The following is a 17,511-nucleotide window of genomic DNA, read 5'->3' as shown; positions in this document are numbered from 1 at the left end:
TTCGAGGGGAGGGGGGCGGATCCCCCACCCCCCGTCCTTATGTATGTATGTAATATATGATATGTGCTTACATGTAGGGCCTACATAGTAGGGTACCTAAGGGGGGGAGGGGGTCACCGTGCACCCCCCAGAACTCCTAAAAACTTACTTGACTTTGATTTGTTCAAGTCTCACGCAACTTTTGAGACCATATTCGCAACTTCCCCGCATACTTTTGCGATGTCACGCCCATTTTTGTAACGGAATGTCGTCCCAAAACGGGTACAATTTTGTGCTTTTGTGTACATTTCCTATGGAAAACAGTGCTCTGTCATGAAAGTCATGAAAACCTGATTAGTTTTACAATTAATCACTTTCATTGATTAGTTTTGTGCTAATAATGGTAGAAAAGTGGTCAGTGACAATTTCCAATAGAAAAACAAAGAAAAAACAAAAGTTGAAAAAGTTGAAAAACAAAGAAATACATAAGAAATTATGAAAAACAATAGAATACATTAAATTTCACCTAGAACAGCCACTTTTCGCTCCTGTTAACATCTTGATTATGTTTTGGTATGTCATGAGGATCCTGAAAATGTAAGTTTCGAGGAGTCCTGGGGGGGATGCACGGTGACCCCCCCTTAGGTACCCGACTAATAACTGAACATTGACAGTTATATATTTCAACTTAATGCCTGTCTCACGAAGAAAATTTACAGACAGAAAAATCTGGATTTTCGTTTTGCCTCGAGTTAAGTGATTTTTGGCCTTTTTGACAAAGTATGTGAGGTTGAGAGTACAGTAGTCCAGTTGTGTGATTATCTTTCTGTACGAGGGGCTTTGGATAGTGTGTACAATGCTATGAGGCTTTCCTTTGCCAATCAGAACTCAAGAGGTGGGGCTTCAAGTTTCCAACTTTTTTTTTTTTTGTTAGATAATGAGGACCTCTTCTGAAATATGAAAGAGCATATAATTCTAAAAGGATTTCAAAGTTTATTTGATGAAAATTGATTTTGAAATTGCCGAGGTATTCAAAACAAAGCAATCCTAATAAAGACTGGGACTCCCTTTTATTAAGATCACTTCATTTTACTTTGTTCTGGGATATCTCAGTCATTTGAAAAACAATTTTCATGAAATTAACTTTGAATTGGTCTTACAATTGTACACTCTTTAACATTTCATAGAGTTGTTTCTAAGTACAGGTGTATCTCACAAAAAGTTAAAAGCTGAAACATCACCTACCATTCCTTTAATACACATGCTCACACATACAAAAGGCAACAACTGAATGCTAACATTGCAGTTTCAATTTTCCTTTTTTTTAATTCAAAACATCATCAACACGAGTCCATGGTAGACCCAATCAACTTGCATGATCACACTGGACAAAATATACAATAACAGACACAAGCCTACCAACAGCTACAAATTTCTTTCTAAAAACTAATCCTACTCGTTACGCTAGCTTTGGCATGAGCAGTACATAAATGGTTTGGCATTAAAAAAAAAAAAGGCATGATTGTACACTTTACAGAGTTGTATGTTTACTTTCTATTTCCCCTTAGATAGGCAAATCTTGATATATTTACTGAATCAAACATCATGACCTTAATCCACTCGTGTAGGTATAGACCATACCTTCTTGACACCAGTGTCTTTGATACTTTTGGTTGAGATGGGGCTTTAGGTTTTTAACTTTGTTGTGAGATCATGAGAAACCTCTACTGAACCATGAAAGAGCAAAAGAGAAATTCAAAGTTTATGTGATGAAAATCACTTTTGAAAGGACCGAGATATCCAAAAAAGAAAACGCAAAATGGTACTAATAAAAGGTGGGACTCGCCCTTTATTAGGACCTCTTTGTTTTACGGATATCTCGGCCAATGCATGATTAAAAATATCCTGTATTTTCTTATAATTTTCTTTGTTTTCTAGCACCTTTAATCAAAAATACCTTAGCTTAACAAGAATGGAGTTAGCTTGTTTTGCGATAACACTCTTCATATATTTACAGCAATGGTAACACATAGTTACTGCAGCTTTCAACCTGTGAGCTGGGCAATGGTCAATCAGCTGTACTGCCATTTCTATGGTAACTGCAACTACAGTGTGTATGTACAATGTACTGCCACAATTATAAATCTTGTCACAAAATACGGATAAGGAGAGGTCTTCTTGATATAGGCTCTCTTCACGGCATAATCTGAAGGTGAGGAAGGCTGGGCCAGCACATTAATGATTAATGGGAATGAATAACGCATAGCTTGATCAGCATGACATGTTTAGTGTACACATTGTATGATGGGGGAAGCCAACCTACTACTGTATATGCCATATATTTCACGAGTCTAAATTTTCGCAAATCGGGAACTCCCGACGATTTCGCGAGTTACTAAATTCGCGATCATGAAGTCGTGTACTGAACGGACAAATTATGTACATGCATATGTGACATTCACAGCGGGATCAGAATCAATATTTTTGCGTGTCTTTCCGCAAATAGCACCCGACTCGTGAAATACATGTAAATAAAAACCTTGCGAAATATTTGGAGTATACAGTACACGAACTCATAATCCAAAATGCAATGCCGTGAGCATACATAACAACACATGACTGCAATTCACCATGATTGCTCTGAGCCATTTGACATGAACACACTACAGTACTACACTAGAGCTGAGTGGCTAAGTGGCTTTTTTTTTTGAGGGGGGGGGGGGGAATTTTCATGTTTGTTTGTTTTTTGTATAACATAAAACCAGTGCAAAACTATTGGTGTTCAATTTTTTTGCTTGAATGTGAGCTTAAGTTATGCACATATATTTCACTGTTAGGTTTTGGGTTATAAGCTACAAAGACTCCAACAATAACCATGCTTTACAAGCGGAGATTCTCTTGCTCTGGACACCTTAGCAAACTGGAGACTCTGAATATGCATACATGCCCGCAATAATCACAAGAGCAAAAGTCCCTTGCGGCCAGGGTCCAGGGTCCACTGGAAGTTCGGGTTATAGTTGACCAGAAGATCTGTATCTTGTCGTTGGGATATGTTCCATGCTGACTACGTCTGGCTTCACGGAATCCCCTCCTACACGGAGGAGAGCCGATAAATGTAAAAAAAAAAAGAAAAAAAAAAGAAAAAGACTCCTCTGGACAGACAGCTTTTTCTGTCTAAGGTTACAGATGCTCTCTCGTACTATCTCAACCTATCTCAACCTTTTTAACATGATACTTTTTTAACGAAATACAAAACTTGAGCAGGAGAAGGCCTCATTTTAAGCAGAAGAAATACTGAGAGACAAGAAGAGCAGGGGATATTGCTAAAATGGCCTCCAAGCAGGAGATTTCCCTCTTTTAGCACGAGAGTTGGAGTCTGTACATTTGCTTAATTTACCCATAATTTTAATGTGGACTGGTTACATTTCACTGTAGTATGTGCTGCCAAAGACCTTAATTGCAGTGGTGGCTGTGAGATGCTTTAAGTGCTCCCTCAATCGTCGTGACCATCCACAGGACTAAATACATGGGAAATTCATCTTTACCACAAAAAAAAAAAGAAAAAAAAAAGTAATCGCAAGAAAATTGTCATTTTTACAGAACTACAAAGCTATACACTATCAATCTTTATGCCATGACACACACAATTATATGTCCATTCTAAAGTACACTTCAATGGCTAAGTAACACAGCAGCTGCAAAAAAAAAAAAAAATGTTTCTCAGTAAAACCGATGATGTAGCTAAATGACTAATTACAAATCTGTACTCCATTGTACTCAAATACATGTGATCCTCCTCTCCCAAGGGAGGTGGGCATCTATCCAACCTCCCTACCCTTCCACAGCCACAGAAACCACTGCATTTCATTCTTATTTTCTTACATACACAACTCGAAAAAAAAGCAAAAAAGACAGAAATAACAAAGAAAGCAATTCTGTAATGCAGTGAATGAACAAAAGAATCAATCTCTTGGCTTCACCAAATTCTTTGTTTCTTCAAAATACATCTAAAAAGCCAAGAAGTTTATACAGTACCACCAGATGACAAATTTTGTTACCCTATGCATGTGCACACTTTGCATCCACCATTGAAAGCTTGTGATGTCATACATATACACACACTGTGATGTGTGTTGTTTAATACCTGTAAAGCTTACTAATGAAATCATCTCATACAAATACCACTGTGCCACTGCGTGGCAGAGGCGCAACACTGACAAACACAATTAAAGGGGCATTTCAGTCAATTTGTAAAATTTTACATCAGGTAGTACATAAATTGATAGTGCCACGTACAGGTTTGGAATTTGTATTATACGGTAGGTGGCCACCATAGGCAGGTGGCCGCTAAGGCAGGTTTGACTACACTTCATGAAATATGTTTTAGAGGTCACCTATTCAGGCTCACCCCAATTTCAACTGGAGATGCCTTTGCAACAGGTTGGCTAACAGTTATTATAAAATGGGCTCAAGAATGTAGCCAATTGGAAGCGCTGAAATGAGTCAGTGTGCGTGCATTAATTTCTTAGTAAATGCACTATGAAGAGTCTCTCTTCTACCTCCCTGGCCTGACGTACGTCACAATGTTTACACTAGCAGTGCTCACTCAATCAGTTGTTACAAGTGCGTCACGCGCTACTATACCCGCTGTCAATCCTGTAAACAACTTCTAGTTTGGGCCGCGGGCTGCCACAACAGCCGGCGGCCTTTCTTGTGCATAACATGTGGCGTACGTATACTCTTATACGTACGTACAGTACTTATGTGCGGGATTTCCGAGTGCGACGTGCGTAAATGTTTAGGACGAACATCTTCGGACATCTTGACTTTTGAGCGAGTGCTACATGTAGCTGACTGGTATTGACCCACAAAGGTACGTGAATAATGCTGTTAGTTTTCGACCCATTTTATAAAACAAATGATGCACAGGATTATTTCGTGGCGTTAGTGAAGGTGCGGCGCACTCTCGAGTATTGACAACGGTTGCAAACATGCACGAGGCTGCGCCTCGTGCATGTCGCACCAATGTCAATACTCTCGAGCGCGCCGCACCTTCACTAATACACTCTATCCTGTGCATCGTTTGTATATTCGCAAAATATGCTGGGAGAAATGCGATTACAAGTTTGCTCTCGAGTATATGCAAATTTTACAAGACTGACGCAAAAAACAAAAACAAAAAATGTTTCGACACTCACTTACAAAACAAATTCTTGTGCAAATCTGAAACCTCTCCATGTAAAACTTGATTAAGTTCCAGGTCCTGAAATACAGCATGCAGTTACAAGAAGAAATTTAAAGGCACACTGAAATATACAAAAACAAAAGATTATTATGTTGCATTATAAATCACATATAGTTATGGAATGACGGAAGTGAATACTGCTGCAGTGTACAATACAATTAGTGACAGTTGATTAAAAAAAAAAGAACTACGGTAAAAACTGCACAAAACCCAGTCTGATGTAATACTTGCATTTCATGGGGGAAATTATACTCTGAGATTTGTAGGAATACACAAGGCATTCTTGTAATACTCTGAGATTTGTAGGAATACACAAGGCATTCTTGTAATACTCTGACATTTGTAGGAATACACAAGACATTCTTGTAATACTCTTTGAGATTTGTAGGAATACACAAGAAATTTTGTACACTCTGAGATTTGTAGGAATACACAAAACATTTGTGTATATGCTCTGAGATTTGTAGGAATGTACGCAAGATATTCTTGTAACACTCTCGAGATTTGTAGGAAAATACGCAAGAAATTTGTGTAATGCTCTGAGATTTGTAGGACAAAAAAAAGATAATCCTGTAACACACTCAGATTTGTAGGAACACCAGAACACAAGATATGCTTGCGATAGTCTGAGATACACAACAAAAGAATGCATGTAGGAATAGGGATACTCCTGCACAAATCTTTGTCACCAATACGAGTGTGTATTGAACAAGGGAGCCAAATAAACAGAAAAGTGGATCGCATTGGATACACTTTCAAGATAAAACATTACAAGGATAATATGATAAAGGAAGCTAAAACAAAACAAAAAATAATGATAATATATCAATGCTACTTGGGAGCAATGATGTCTACAAGTACTGCACGTATTGCATTGATGCTCTTAAAAGAGTATTTCTTTATAAATCTCGGAAACAAGTTTTCGAGCAACCGGTCCCTACATTCATGTATACATTTTGAGATGTGCAAATATTCCCTTACACGAAAGGTAAATTTATACTTTCTCACCATGATTGATTGTCTTAATATACAGGGACAGAATGAAAGAGAAGTACATACACTGTGGAAGTTGTAGTTAGCAAGATATCTGCATTACATGGTAAGACATATAACACATAATTACACATAATTTCAGTGCCAGGGTACATATATTGCAATGCAAGTTTTTGGCATGTTGTATAGCGTATCAAGAATACATCAGGAAGAAAAAAAGACTCCTGTCACAGAAACTCCACATGGTACAATTCGGTTTTAATTCCATGTTCTAATGGTACACTCGCAATTGCCAGCATAACTGGATAATGACAAAGTCAAAACATGTTTTTGCAGATTTTAATAAACATAATGTATCCAGCAAGGCTAAATACCTCATTATTAAGTGATATTAGATAGACATTACAACTATATGTCATGTGGATTCAAGTTGGTGACTTTAACCCATGCCATACTGAATTCTGAAATCCCCATAGACTTAATACACAGGGCACCAGGTTCCCGTAGGAAACAGGTTAACATTCCAGCCTTCCTTTCAACACAAACATCTCTAGTGGATCAAAGAAATGCTTTGTTGCAGTCACGATTTGACGGAGCATTGTCGCTTCTAGCGTATGTAGGCATACGCCGGTGCAGTCATTGTGGAACATGTGTCAAAATTACCAGACTACAAGATTGAGCTCTCTGAGTATGCAATTAACCTTGACAAGAGAGTAATCCTCATTAAGTGTTCCCCCGTTGATGGCATCTGTCATTTGATACCGCCAAATCTGGTCACACATGTATTTCTGCTTGATCTGAAGCGCTGTCAGAGAGTGCGGCGCGTGACACAAACGTTTGGAGGGGTGTAGTCGTAATACATACTGGTATGAGTAATTCGCTTTTAGTCTCTTCTGCTTATGCATAAAGTTGGGCTGAACTTTGCTAAGTAAAGATGCATTTTCTCCCCTTTAAACAGGTACCGGTAATACACTGATGGCATACCTCATGTACAGTTTCCAAACGCACAATTATAATGATGTTGATAATCATAATAATAACAACACTAATAATGATAAAGATAATAATAATGGCAATATGTGTGATAATCATCATCATCATAATAAATTTACTGCACGGCTGAAAGCATTACAACATGTAATGACAATAAAAGTGCTTTCAATTGCATTTACCCAAATAATATGCTTCAAGGTTGACTGCATTGATCCTAATCTGAAGAGATAATTGGTATGACAATCAATGACCTCCTGTGTCTCATAGTCCATGTTCATTACTGCATTACAAAGTAGGTACATGTAGGCAGTATGAGGCTCTACAGGGACAACACTTTAGCCACCAGTTTCATGTGATTAAAAAGCATTGCAACAGCTACTCACGTCCCCCAAAAGCTAGGTGAAAACGAATACATATATATATGCACTCATACCTGAGCAATTGCAGTAACATTTTTGCATGAGTAAGTTGAATTTAGTTTCATGTTCATCTTTTTTTTTCACACACAGTAATATAACCAAAGACCACTTATACAAATGACACGTAGAGATGTCAGAGCCTCACAAGTGCCAAATTTCCCCTTTTCTTTCTCTTTCACAAGAATAAACAAAACAGAAATCCATCGATTTTTCAACTGTTTGCTGGTACAGTGGACTCCCGTTATAACGAAGTCCTTGGGACCGGCAGTTTTCTTTCGTTATAACGAAATTTCGTTATAACCGAATGAATAAACAATAAAAATACATAGAGTTGATAATGTTGCGGCCCTAAATTTTATTTCGTTGTAACCGGAATTTCGTTATAACCGTGTTCGTTATAACGGGAGTGCACTGTATACTGTATGTGATGACAGGCTTCCTGATTTGTACTGTGGCAGGAATGCAGGAAATTGAATTATTTCATCTCATGTATTCAGAAACTTAAAATCCATTTCGTTGAAGTAATCACGACATAATCAGTTGGTTTGCATAATTCAGCCCAGGGCCACTTTCATCCAGGGGTTTTCATCCAGGGGTTTGCAGACTGGCATCTAAAATGACTGTGGTTGCCATGGCAATGACCAAAACTACCAAGAGCACGGATTTTCTTGTCTCTTAGCTGTCATCTTGTTGCCTCCAAAATTAATGTTGCAAAGGCACAATTGCTGTCAAGTGCTTTATAAAAACCAGACCCTGGATTTGCTGTAAATGCAGGACAGCAGCCCTAGCTGTGCTTCATTTCAGAAGTATCAAATGATCTCCCCCGCAAGACATCTTGTCATCGCACTCAAGGGTACATGTCGGGTCAGCGTGTAATTTCATTTCATGTCACACATTCACCGTCATGCTGTTTATTTCCAGCTGGTGTCCGGTTTCTTGGCCACCACTGGAGATGATTGCTTTGAGAGGAACATGATGCTAATTTTGCCACGCTACTCGTTAATCAGAACACCCTGCCACTCACTCAGCAGAGAGCGCTGGAATCAAGCAATACAAAGTGTGCTGCCCTCTAGCGTGGACAAAGGGAACAGGATTTCAGAGTAAATCAGGACTAAACAAGTAGAGTGGAACAAAGAGGCATTAACGAGGCTTCTTTCAGTGTCTGGGAGTCTTATCCTATTCAACCTGTGAGGCTTAAATCACAATACAAAGTGTGCTGCCCTCTAGCGTGGACAAAGGGAACAGGATTTCAGAGTAAATCAGGACTAAACAAGAAGAGTGAAACAAAGAGGCATTAACGAGGCTTCTTTCACTGTCTGGGGGTCTTATCCTATTCAACCTGTGAGGCTTACAACTTAAATCACAGTTTAATCTTCTTTGTGGTGGGATTAGTGGACTTTAATCTCAGGTGGGAGGGCCCTGGGGGTGTTTCATCAATGTTTGTCAGTGCTGACAACTTGTCACCATAGTAACAGTCAGTGACCAGTGCATCTCAGCCAACCAAAACCAAGGATTTTGCTGAAATTGTCAGTGCTGACAAACGTTGATGAAACATCCTCCAGATTGACACCTGGCATTCCAAATGAAGTGGAAGAGGGCAGTATATACACTGACAGGAAACTGTTCAGGAGCTGTCATATCGCTGGTATTATCTATATTAATGACAAATTATTTAACAAACACTAACTCGTGAAAAAAAATAAATCTTGCATTTTAGCTTTGTATCATACCCAATAGCATCAATGTATTCTTTAAAAGAAAGAACAGAAAGAAAAAATCATAATACCTCCTTGCAAAAGACTATGCATTGAAAGCAAAAGCACCACATAATTCAGTCAGATGGGGATGCCATCTTTTAACCCGTTGAGGACGAGTCCCGAGTATACTCGGGCAGGTGTCTATGAGAAATGCGTGTTGCAGCACAATCAAACTGTCCTCAACGGGTTAACTGGCAGACTAAGCTACACTGAAAGAAAAAAAAAAAATCAACCCATGTGCACTTTCTATTCTGATCTGCTCAGAGTTTTACATTTTGCTTGCATTGAATATGCCTTCAGGCCACTTGTATTAATGAATTGACATGGCACTCATAAAACTATAATACGGCACAGACAGTAAATACAATATACAAGTGATGCCGATGAAGAATTGATGTCTGCTGCCCTCTTTGTTGCAGAGTCATAAAATAATGCTCACAAAAAGTACCACTCAGTCACCTGCAAGTGCCCTAATGACAATTTCATGCCAGAGGTGGCTGAGAGGGCGCTATTTCACTGCGTAGCCATAGACGTGGTATTTGAAGATAGCTGGAAGGGCCTTGATCTTCTGCCTAGTGTAGCACATCTTGGAGAATCCTACCCGGTCAATGGCGATCCAGGGCTTTCGGGTGAGGCAGCAGTGGGCGACAAACTGCACATAGGGACCCATGACCGCTTGCATGAATCGACACCAGAGGTCATCGGGGTCGGACACTGTGTGGTCAATGAAGTAGAACCTGCCACCCTGAGATTTGAGCAAACAAGATTGGAAAAAGTGTTTACAGCTACAGTAATCACAACAGAACAGCTTGCAACATGTACAATGCATGTATCTAAAAGCAGGGCTGCACACTAACCCATTTTTTCTACTGGTCGGACCTTTATCTGTCTGTCTTTCCAGTAAGTAACAAGTTTTTCCACATTTTACTTGTCCATTCCTGAAAAAGGTTACTGGTCCGACAGTGATTTTTACCGGTCAGGGACCTTCGGACCAGTGCCAGTGTGCAGCGTTGGTAAAAGGAAATGAAACCCACACATTTATGTGGACTGACATCAGTCAATGCAGCAAATTCAGCAAGACACATCTGTGAAACGTGAGGAAAATTGGCAATCTGAACATTCAAAAGTTATGATTTTTAGAAGTTTTACTGTATAATGAGAAGACTAAAACAGTTTGTGATGTCATGCATGGACAACAATAGGAAGAAAATGCACAGAGAATTCCCAAATTATCATGAAAAGTACACTTTCTCTCCTCTTGATACATCCATGTTGTTAAAGGGACTGTACAGGACTGGTTGAGGTGGGGACTCATTTTTGAACATTCCTAAGTGAGATCATGAGAAACCTCTTATGAAATATGAAAGAGCATGTAATTTTAAGAAGGATTCAATGTTTATTTGATGAAAATTGGTTTTCAAATGGCTGAGATATCCAAAAGTGATAATAATAAAAGGCGACAGGCAACGCCTTTTATTTGGTTCTCTTTGTTTCACCTTGTTTTTGGATATCTCAGCCATTTCAAAACCGATCTTCTTCAAATAAACTTTGATAGCCCTTAGAATTGCATGCTCTTTGACATGGTTTCTGAATATCTCGCAAAACGTTAAAAGCTAAATCCTCACCTCGACCAGAACTGTACCCACCCTTCAATACCATTTGCCCTGTTTTCTGCAAGAAATTGCTTCAACATCATGCCAGAAAAAAAGAAAATTGAAATCTCTTCATGTTTTTTTTTATACTGTTGTCCATGTCTGACACCATGAAATGTGATTGTCTTCTCATCCAGCAATGGTGGCACCAAAACTTCAAGAATTCTTAAACTTTCGAACAAATTGTCAGACTTTCCTTAAATTTTACTGGTTTCCCATTAATACTGCCACATTCCCTTAATCCACATTTTTTATACCTGTAGAATATTTGGGTTTCTTGCCCGATAACAGAAATAACCAATGCATTCACACTGCATTTCGAGTATTGACATGAGTATTTCATGGGCACACATGGACTGGTTACTACGACGTCCGGGGGTGCATAAATCCATGAATTAGACTTGCCCACTGAAGGCATGGCTAAGTTGATGCAAACCCTCACTTAGATTACTGTGTTAATAAGGTATGATTTAGAAGACAACAGGAAATCACTGTTAAACATAATCATTAAAGCTGGACTTTTCTTTACTACAAAACAGACCTCTTCATTATATACACCATCTGTAAGTTGGTGCAGTCCTATACCTTGTTGAACTCTGATACATAGTAAATGTCTCACTTCCTTGGCTCAGGTGTGATTTGCTAATATATGTACGCTAAAAGAATGGCTCTGCATTCATATAGTTACTCATTAATGTGAATTGTCATGGATATATTATTAGGCATACTACATAAATGCACAGACTGCCATCAGTACCCTTGCTTGGTACCACAGTTTTGCAAACTGTTAAGTGCAATGTTTGTCTTTACCTCCTTCAGACAATCACAATGTAAATGAATGATAATCAATAAAAAGCCTGTTGATAGAGACTACTACATGGACTTTGACTCCTGTCTCATTTTTCTTTTTTTTTTCTTTTTTTTTTTTATGATACCTGCAGCATTTCATCTCTGCAGTCTGACAAACACTACATGTATGTGCAAATTTACTGGATGCATTTTTACAAATGCAACCATTCTGATAATCTGAGAACAATTATACTTATCTCCACTTTTTTGTGAACCAAAAAGCTGTAGAATTCCTCAGCCAACCACATTGTGTTGAACTGAACTCAATTCAGTAATCAAATGTGAAAAGATTCATTGTATTATCACAAGTATCCACTGAATATTGTCACGCAAAAACTTTATCATTCTTGTTGCCTGCCAAGACTTGATTCACGTCAAAGTCCAGAAAGTTTAAGTCCCATAGCTGATAGAATCAGACATACCCGAGTAAATGCTCACAAATATTTACAGCTGTGTGAATCCCATACAGGTTTCATTGCAATACAGCATAAATTGACAGGTCTACACATTGTCATTTTAGATTTTTTTTTTTAAAGTATCAGAATCGAACGTTTTCATGACTCAAAGGATCACAAATTAGATGAGATGATGATGTTGTGGCCTTGCAAGTCTCCCCTGAACCTATACACAAAATCTCCACTCAATTTCCCTTTAAAGGGATGGTACAGTATTGGTGGAGATGAGAATTGGGCTTCTAGCTTTTTGCGAAATACCAAGAAAACATTTATGATAGCATAGACCATAGTACAGAGCGTACCATTTTAAGAGGAATTCAAAGTTTATTTGATGAAAATCGGGTTTGGAATGACTGAAACATCCAAAAACAAAGTAAAACAAAGTGATCGTAAAAAGGTGTGGGTCCCATACTTTATTAGAATCACTCTTTTTTGGACATCTCAGCCATTTCAAAACCAATTTTCATCAAATAAATGTTGAATTCCTCATAGAATTACATGCTCTTTCACATTTCAGGTCTCAACCAAAAGTGTACGATCCCTTTAAGGGAAGAAGGCAATCAGATACAAAACTGAGAAGGTGAGAAATTATTGTCTTCTCAGTGGCACTCATGAGCTTCTGATGAAAAGAAGATCCAGTCACTGGACAGGCGCGGTGGAGCACCCTAATTATCTCGCAGAAATCCATCGGCAGCCGAGCCTCATTTGCATAAAGTAAACAACATGTACTCGCGTAGTTGAGAAAAAGTAAACAACTTCTCAAGCTAATAACAATTTAAGGAAACCTATTTTCGGATTAAAATTGAGTTAGTTTGAATTTGAAAACATGTCCGAATATGCACATATAACATATGAAAGTATTTGACGATGATAAAATGTGAAATTTTAGCGAAAACCTGGCGAGCAAAATTACCAAAAATATGCCTCGAAAATCATCCTAAAATTCACGAAGTGTGATTGCGGAACCAAAGCGCCATTCGAACAAAGTACACCGAAATTTATTTATCTGCTTGCATTTTAAATGTCATACCGTAATATTCCCGGCCATGGTTGTGTCGGAAAAAAAACAGAAGGTGATGTCAAAAATGACACGAACGCAAAGTGTACAGGTCGGTCCCATGTATATATAATCACGTGACTGTAGCGTTGCATGTCACAGCACACACAACGCTTTGCTGCATGCAGCGTGCGCGGCAGCAGCTCAGCAGTCACCGCCGTGCGACACTCAGCAAAATTGACTGCGTCACAATGATGTCATGCAAACCAACAATGAGCATGAAATCCTGAATCTCACGTACCACGCATGCCCAATATTACGGGAAAAGAAATGACGTCATTTTCAATTGTTTCGCTTACTACAATTTTCTATTCCAAACCCTGTAGAAACATGTTGATTTCTCAAAAAGTACAGGTGGAACCAAGCGAAAACTTTCACCATATATGGATTGAGGCCTGATAAACTTATGTTGCCAATTTCGGACACATTGGAGCCCGGCCATAGTCCAGTCGGAAAAAAACAGAGAGCATGTTTTGCGAGAGGTGATTTTCAAAACGCTTTAATATCTCAAGTTCTAGTGCAGCAAATGTCATAGTTTTTTCATCAAAAGGAAGGTTTTTAAAAACTTAGATAGTGTGGGAAGTTTGAGTTTACTAGCGGCACGCATAGCGGCACAAGGAGAAGGTAAAGATTTGACTTTTTCATGCACAGTTTCGGGCAGCCGTGGATGCCGGTTGGAAATTCAAATAGAACGGGGCGATAATGAGATGCAAATTGGGGTGCTCCACCGTGCCTGTGGAGAGTACTAAAATTTCATGACACGTACAAGATGAAATTTCATGATACTTGTTCACTCACGTTTAATTTCACAACATCCTGGCTGATGCACCAATCACGGAAAGGAGAACGGTAAGGGATTAGGTCACATGAGCCAGGATTTATTTTGGATTCTCAATTTTTTATTTTTTTTTTTATTTATTTATTTTTTATTCATTTATTTATTTATCTATTATTATTATTATTATTATTATTTTTTTTTTTTTTGGGGGGGGGGGGTTGCAATCCAGTTCAATAAAAAAACTAAACTCACTTTTTAGCTGGTACCCCGTCACAAGTAGACTAAAGCATCAGTTGCTAATGGTCATGCACATAGCAGCTCTGGTTTCCTCATCAAGGATTGTGATACATGGTAATCTATACCAACAGCAAAGCCAGGTACTGGTATTTTTCCTCACAACTTCTTTGAAGATGAGACATTTACCAAGGGGTAGGTACAGGTACAAAATACACAATCACAAGGCACTTACATTATTTTATACCAAATTGCACTTTTCAAAACAGAGAGAATTAATTTAAAAAAAAAAAGCAAAAAAAAAAAAACAGAACACATACTGTACTAGAGGTAACAAAATTTGAAAAAAAAAAAAAAATACCTGGTTAAAAATCAATAATACATCTTGGTTTTAGCATGGTACATGTAGGTCCATGGTTTGAGTACCGGTAGTAACAATGACGGATATTAAGTACAAAATGCTGAAATTTAAAGGTGCAACACTAAAAGCCTTGGCCACATCCTCATGTTGAGGTAACAAGTAATAGCAGAAGCGAAAGTTTGTCTGTCATGATTGAAACTAAGCAATACTAACTAAAGAATCCCCTGATAATCTTTAGGTCCTACTTGGTTCATTCACTGTTGCTGAACTGAATTAACATTAAAGGGATCGTTTAGTTTTGGTTGACACATAATTTCAGGTTTCTAACATTTTTGGTGAGATAATGAGAAACCTCTTATGAAATATGAAAGAGCATGTAATTCTATGAGGAATCCAACGTTTATTTGATGAAAATTGGTTTTGAAATAGCTGAGATATCCAAAAAAGAGCGATTCTAATAATGTGTGGGACCCACACTTTATCACAATCACTTTGTTTTACTTTGTTTTTGGATGTTTCAGTCATTCCAAACTCGATTTTCATCAAATAAACTTTGTATTCCTCTTAAAATGGTATGCTTTGTACTACTAGTATATCATAAGAGTTTTCTTGGTGTCTCACAAAAAGTTAAAAGCCCAATTCTCATCTCCACCAATACTGTACCATCCCTTTAAAGGGAAGGTAAACCCAAAGAGCAATGTGGATTGAGTGAAAGCAGCAACATTAGTAGAACACATCAGTGAAAGTTTGAGAAAAATCGGACAATCGATGCAAAAGTTATGAATTGTTAAAGTTTTGGTGTTGGAACCGCTGGATGAGGAGACTACTAGAGGATATGACGTATGAGTGGACAACAATACAAAGAAAATATAAAGGATATTCAACAAAAATTCACTTTTCTAGAATTATGAAAGAGCAGTGGACCAACCGCTTTCAGAAAGCAGGGGGAATAATTGCTACCCTTAACATATGTCAATATCAAGTTGATGGAATTTGTAATTTTCATGAAAAAATGATTTTTGTAGTATTTTCTTTATATTTTCTTGATATTGTAGTCCACTCATACGTCATATCCTCTAGTAGTCTCCTCATCCAGCGGTTCCAACACCAAAACTTTAAAAATTCATAACTTTTGCATCGATTGTCCGATTTTCTTCAAACTTTCACTGATGTGTTCTACTAATGTTGCTGCTTTCACTCAATCCACATTGTTCTTGGGGTTTATCTTCCCTTTAAATGTCATTATGTGAGTACAGTGCAGACATTTAAAAAGAGTTCTACTATATATGCTGAAATTTCAATGACAATGACAAATAGTGCGATGGAACTAAATATTCTGGTCAAACAATCACTTCATTTGTGATGAACTGGCAAATAATGCAATGGGACTAGCACAGTGTGTAGATACTCCAGGTGATCATTATGTACCATTGTCTCTTGCAGAATATAAAGCTCCATCAACTACAGACACTTTTCCTCCTCTTCAAACATAAAGAAGCAATACCCCCCTCCCCCCAGGAGGGGCATAGGAGCAATGTACATGACAGATAACAGGACTTAAACTGTGAGGAATTCTGGGAAAATGGTAAATTTTGGCAAAGGCTTCACCATACAGTGAAACCTGCCTTACATTTATTTAAAAAAAAAACACAACAACAATCAAAAGATAAAAGACGATGCAAACTCACCGGTTTCAAGATGCGGTGAACTTCGCCGATGACGGCAGTGACATCTTGGACAGAGCACAAGGCGAGGGTGCTGACCACGATGTCCTGTGAGGCATCCGCTATGTGCTCCTTCAGATTCTCCGCCTCTGCGCAGACAAACCCCGTCACCCGCAGGTTGGGATGCGCGGCCGAGTTCTCCGCAACGGCCTTCATGAAGTGACGGTTCGGCTCGACGACGGTCAGCGAGGTGTCCGGAGGGTAGTAGCCAAAATTCACTCCGGGCCCGCAGCCAATCTCCACGGCTCGTATCCACTTAACGCTGTGGTCACTCTTGTTGTTTTGGTCACTCTTGTTGTCTCCTACGTCCATCTTTGCCCCAAAGCTGGACATCTGTGAGAGGAGTTTTTCCTTCTGTTCCTTGAAGGCTTTGTGGTGCATCTCGGCATAGCCGTCATAAAACTTCACATATATAACCGGCTGATACCGTCTGAAGATAAACAGGAACACTCTGAGACAGAGAAAGAGGATCGCAAGGGGAACGACGTATCGCCGAAAATAGTCCCCGATTTCACTGTCTTCATCAGTTGCCATGGCACCAACTTGTGATGGGTAATTATTAGACAATGTGCCTCATGCAGGTGAATTGTTTGGACAGCTGATTTGAGTTCTGCCTCGCCAAGTTCAGTATGGAAACTGTGTGTTTGCGGCAGCACGTGCGTTGAATGGTGCTTGGCTACAAATTCATGTCATTAGAACTTCCTCACCTAAGCTCTGAATGAGAAAGACCTCAATTTGCCTGTGAGATTACAGGCAGGTGACCTGCAAAGTCCAAAGGTCTCCACTCTCCTCCAGAAAGAGACAGGATGCTAGTCTTATCTTCAGACTTAGAAACCTTTAAACTCTTCCATACTTTATTTAATGAAGTGAGTTGTTTTACAGGAGAACTCTGTAGAGATGGTCTTATAGCTCTAAAACTGCAACAAGAACTACTTACATACAATCTCTTCCCTCCATATATTTTCTTCTCTGCAGAATTATCACCAAAAGAAACCGTTTGTATCACTTCTAATAT

The 17,511-nt window shown here is 38.7% G+C and overlaps 1 protein-coding gene across 1 annotated transcript; it reads right to left on the bottom strand.

The window, feature by feature from the left end:
• Positions 1-9,624: 9,624 nt before the first annotated feature.
• Positions 9,625-17,039, bottom strand: LOC140235105 (thiol S-methyltransferase TMT1A-like). Its single transcript, XM_072315143.1, has 2 exons — positions 16,461-17,039; positions 9,625-10,131 (listed from the first exon to the last, which is right to left on the bottom strand). The coding sequence occupies exons 1-2, from the start codon at positions 17,028-17,030 to the stop codon at positions 9,895-9,897; spliced, it is 807 nt and encodes a 268-aa protein (XP_072171244.1). The 5' UTR covers positions 17,031-17,039; the 3' UTR covers positions 9,625-9,894.
• Between the last annotated feature and the right edge of the window lie 472 nt (positions 17,040-17,511).

This window comes from Diadema setosum, chromosome 11, assembly GCF_964275005.1.
Source record: "Diadema setosum chromosome 11, eeDiaSeto1, whole genome shotgun sequence".
Lineage (NCBI taxonomy): Eukaryota > Metazoa > Echinodermata > Echinoidea > Diadematoida > Diadematidae > Diadema > Diadema setosum.
Note: the sequence above shows the minus strand (reverse complement) of the source record. Positions and strands in the feature narration are given on the sequence as shown.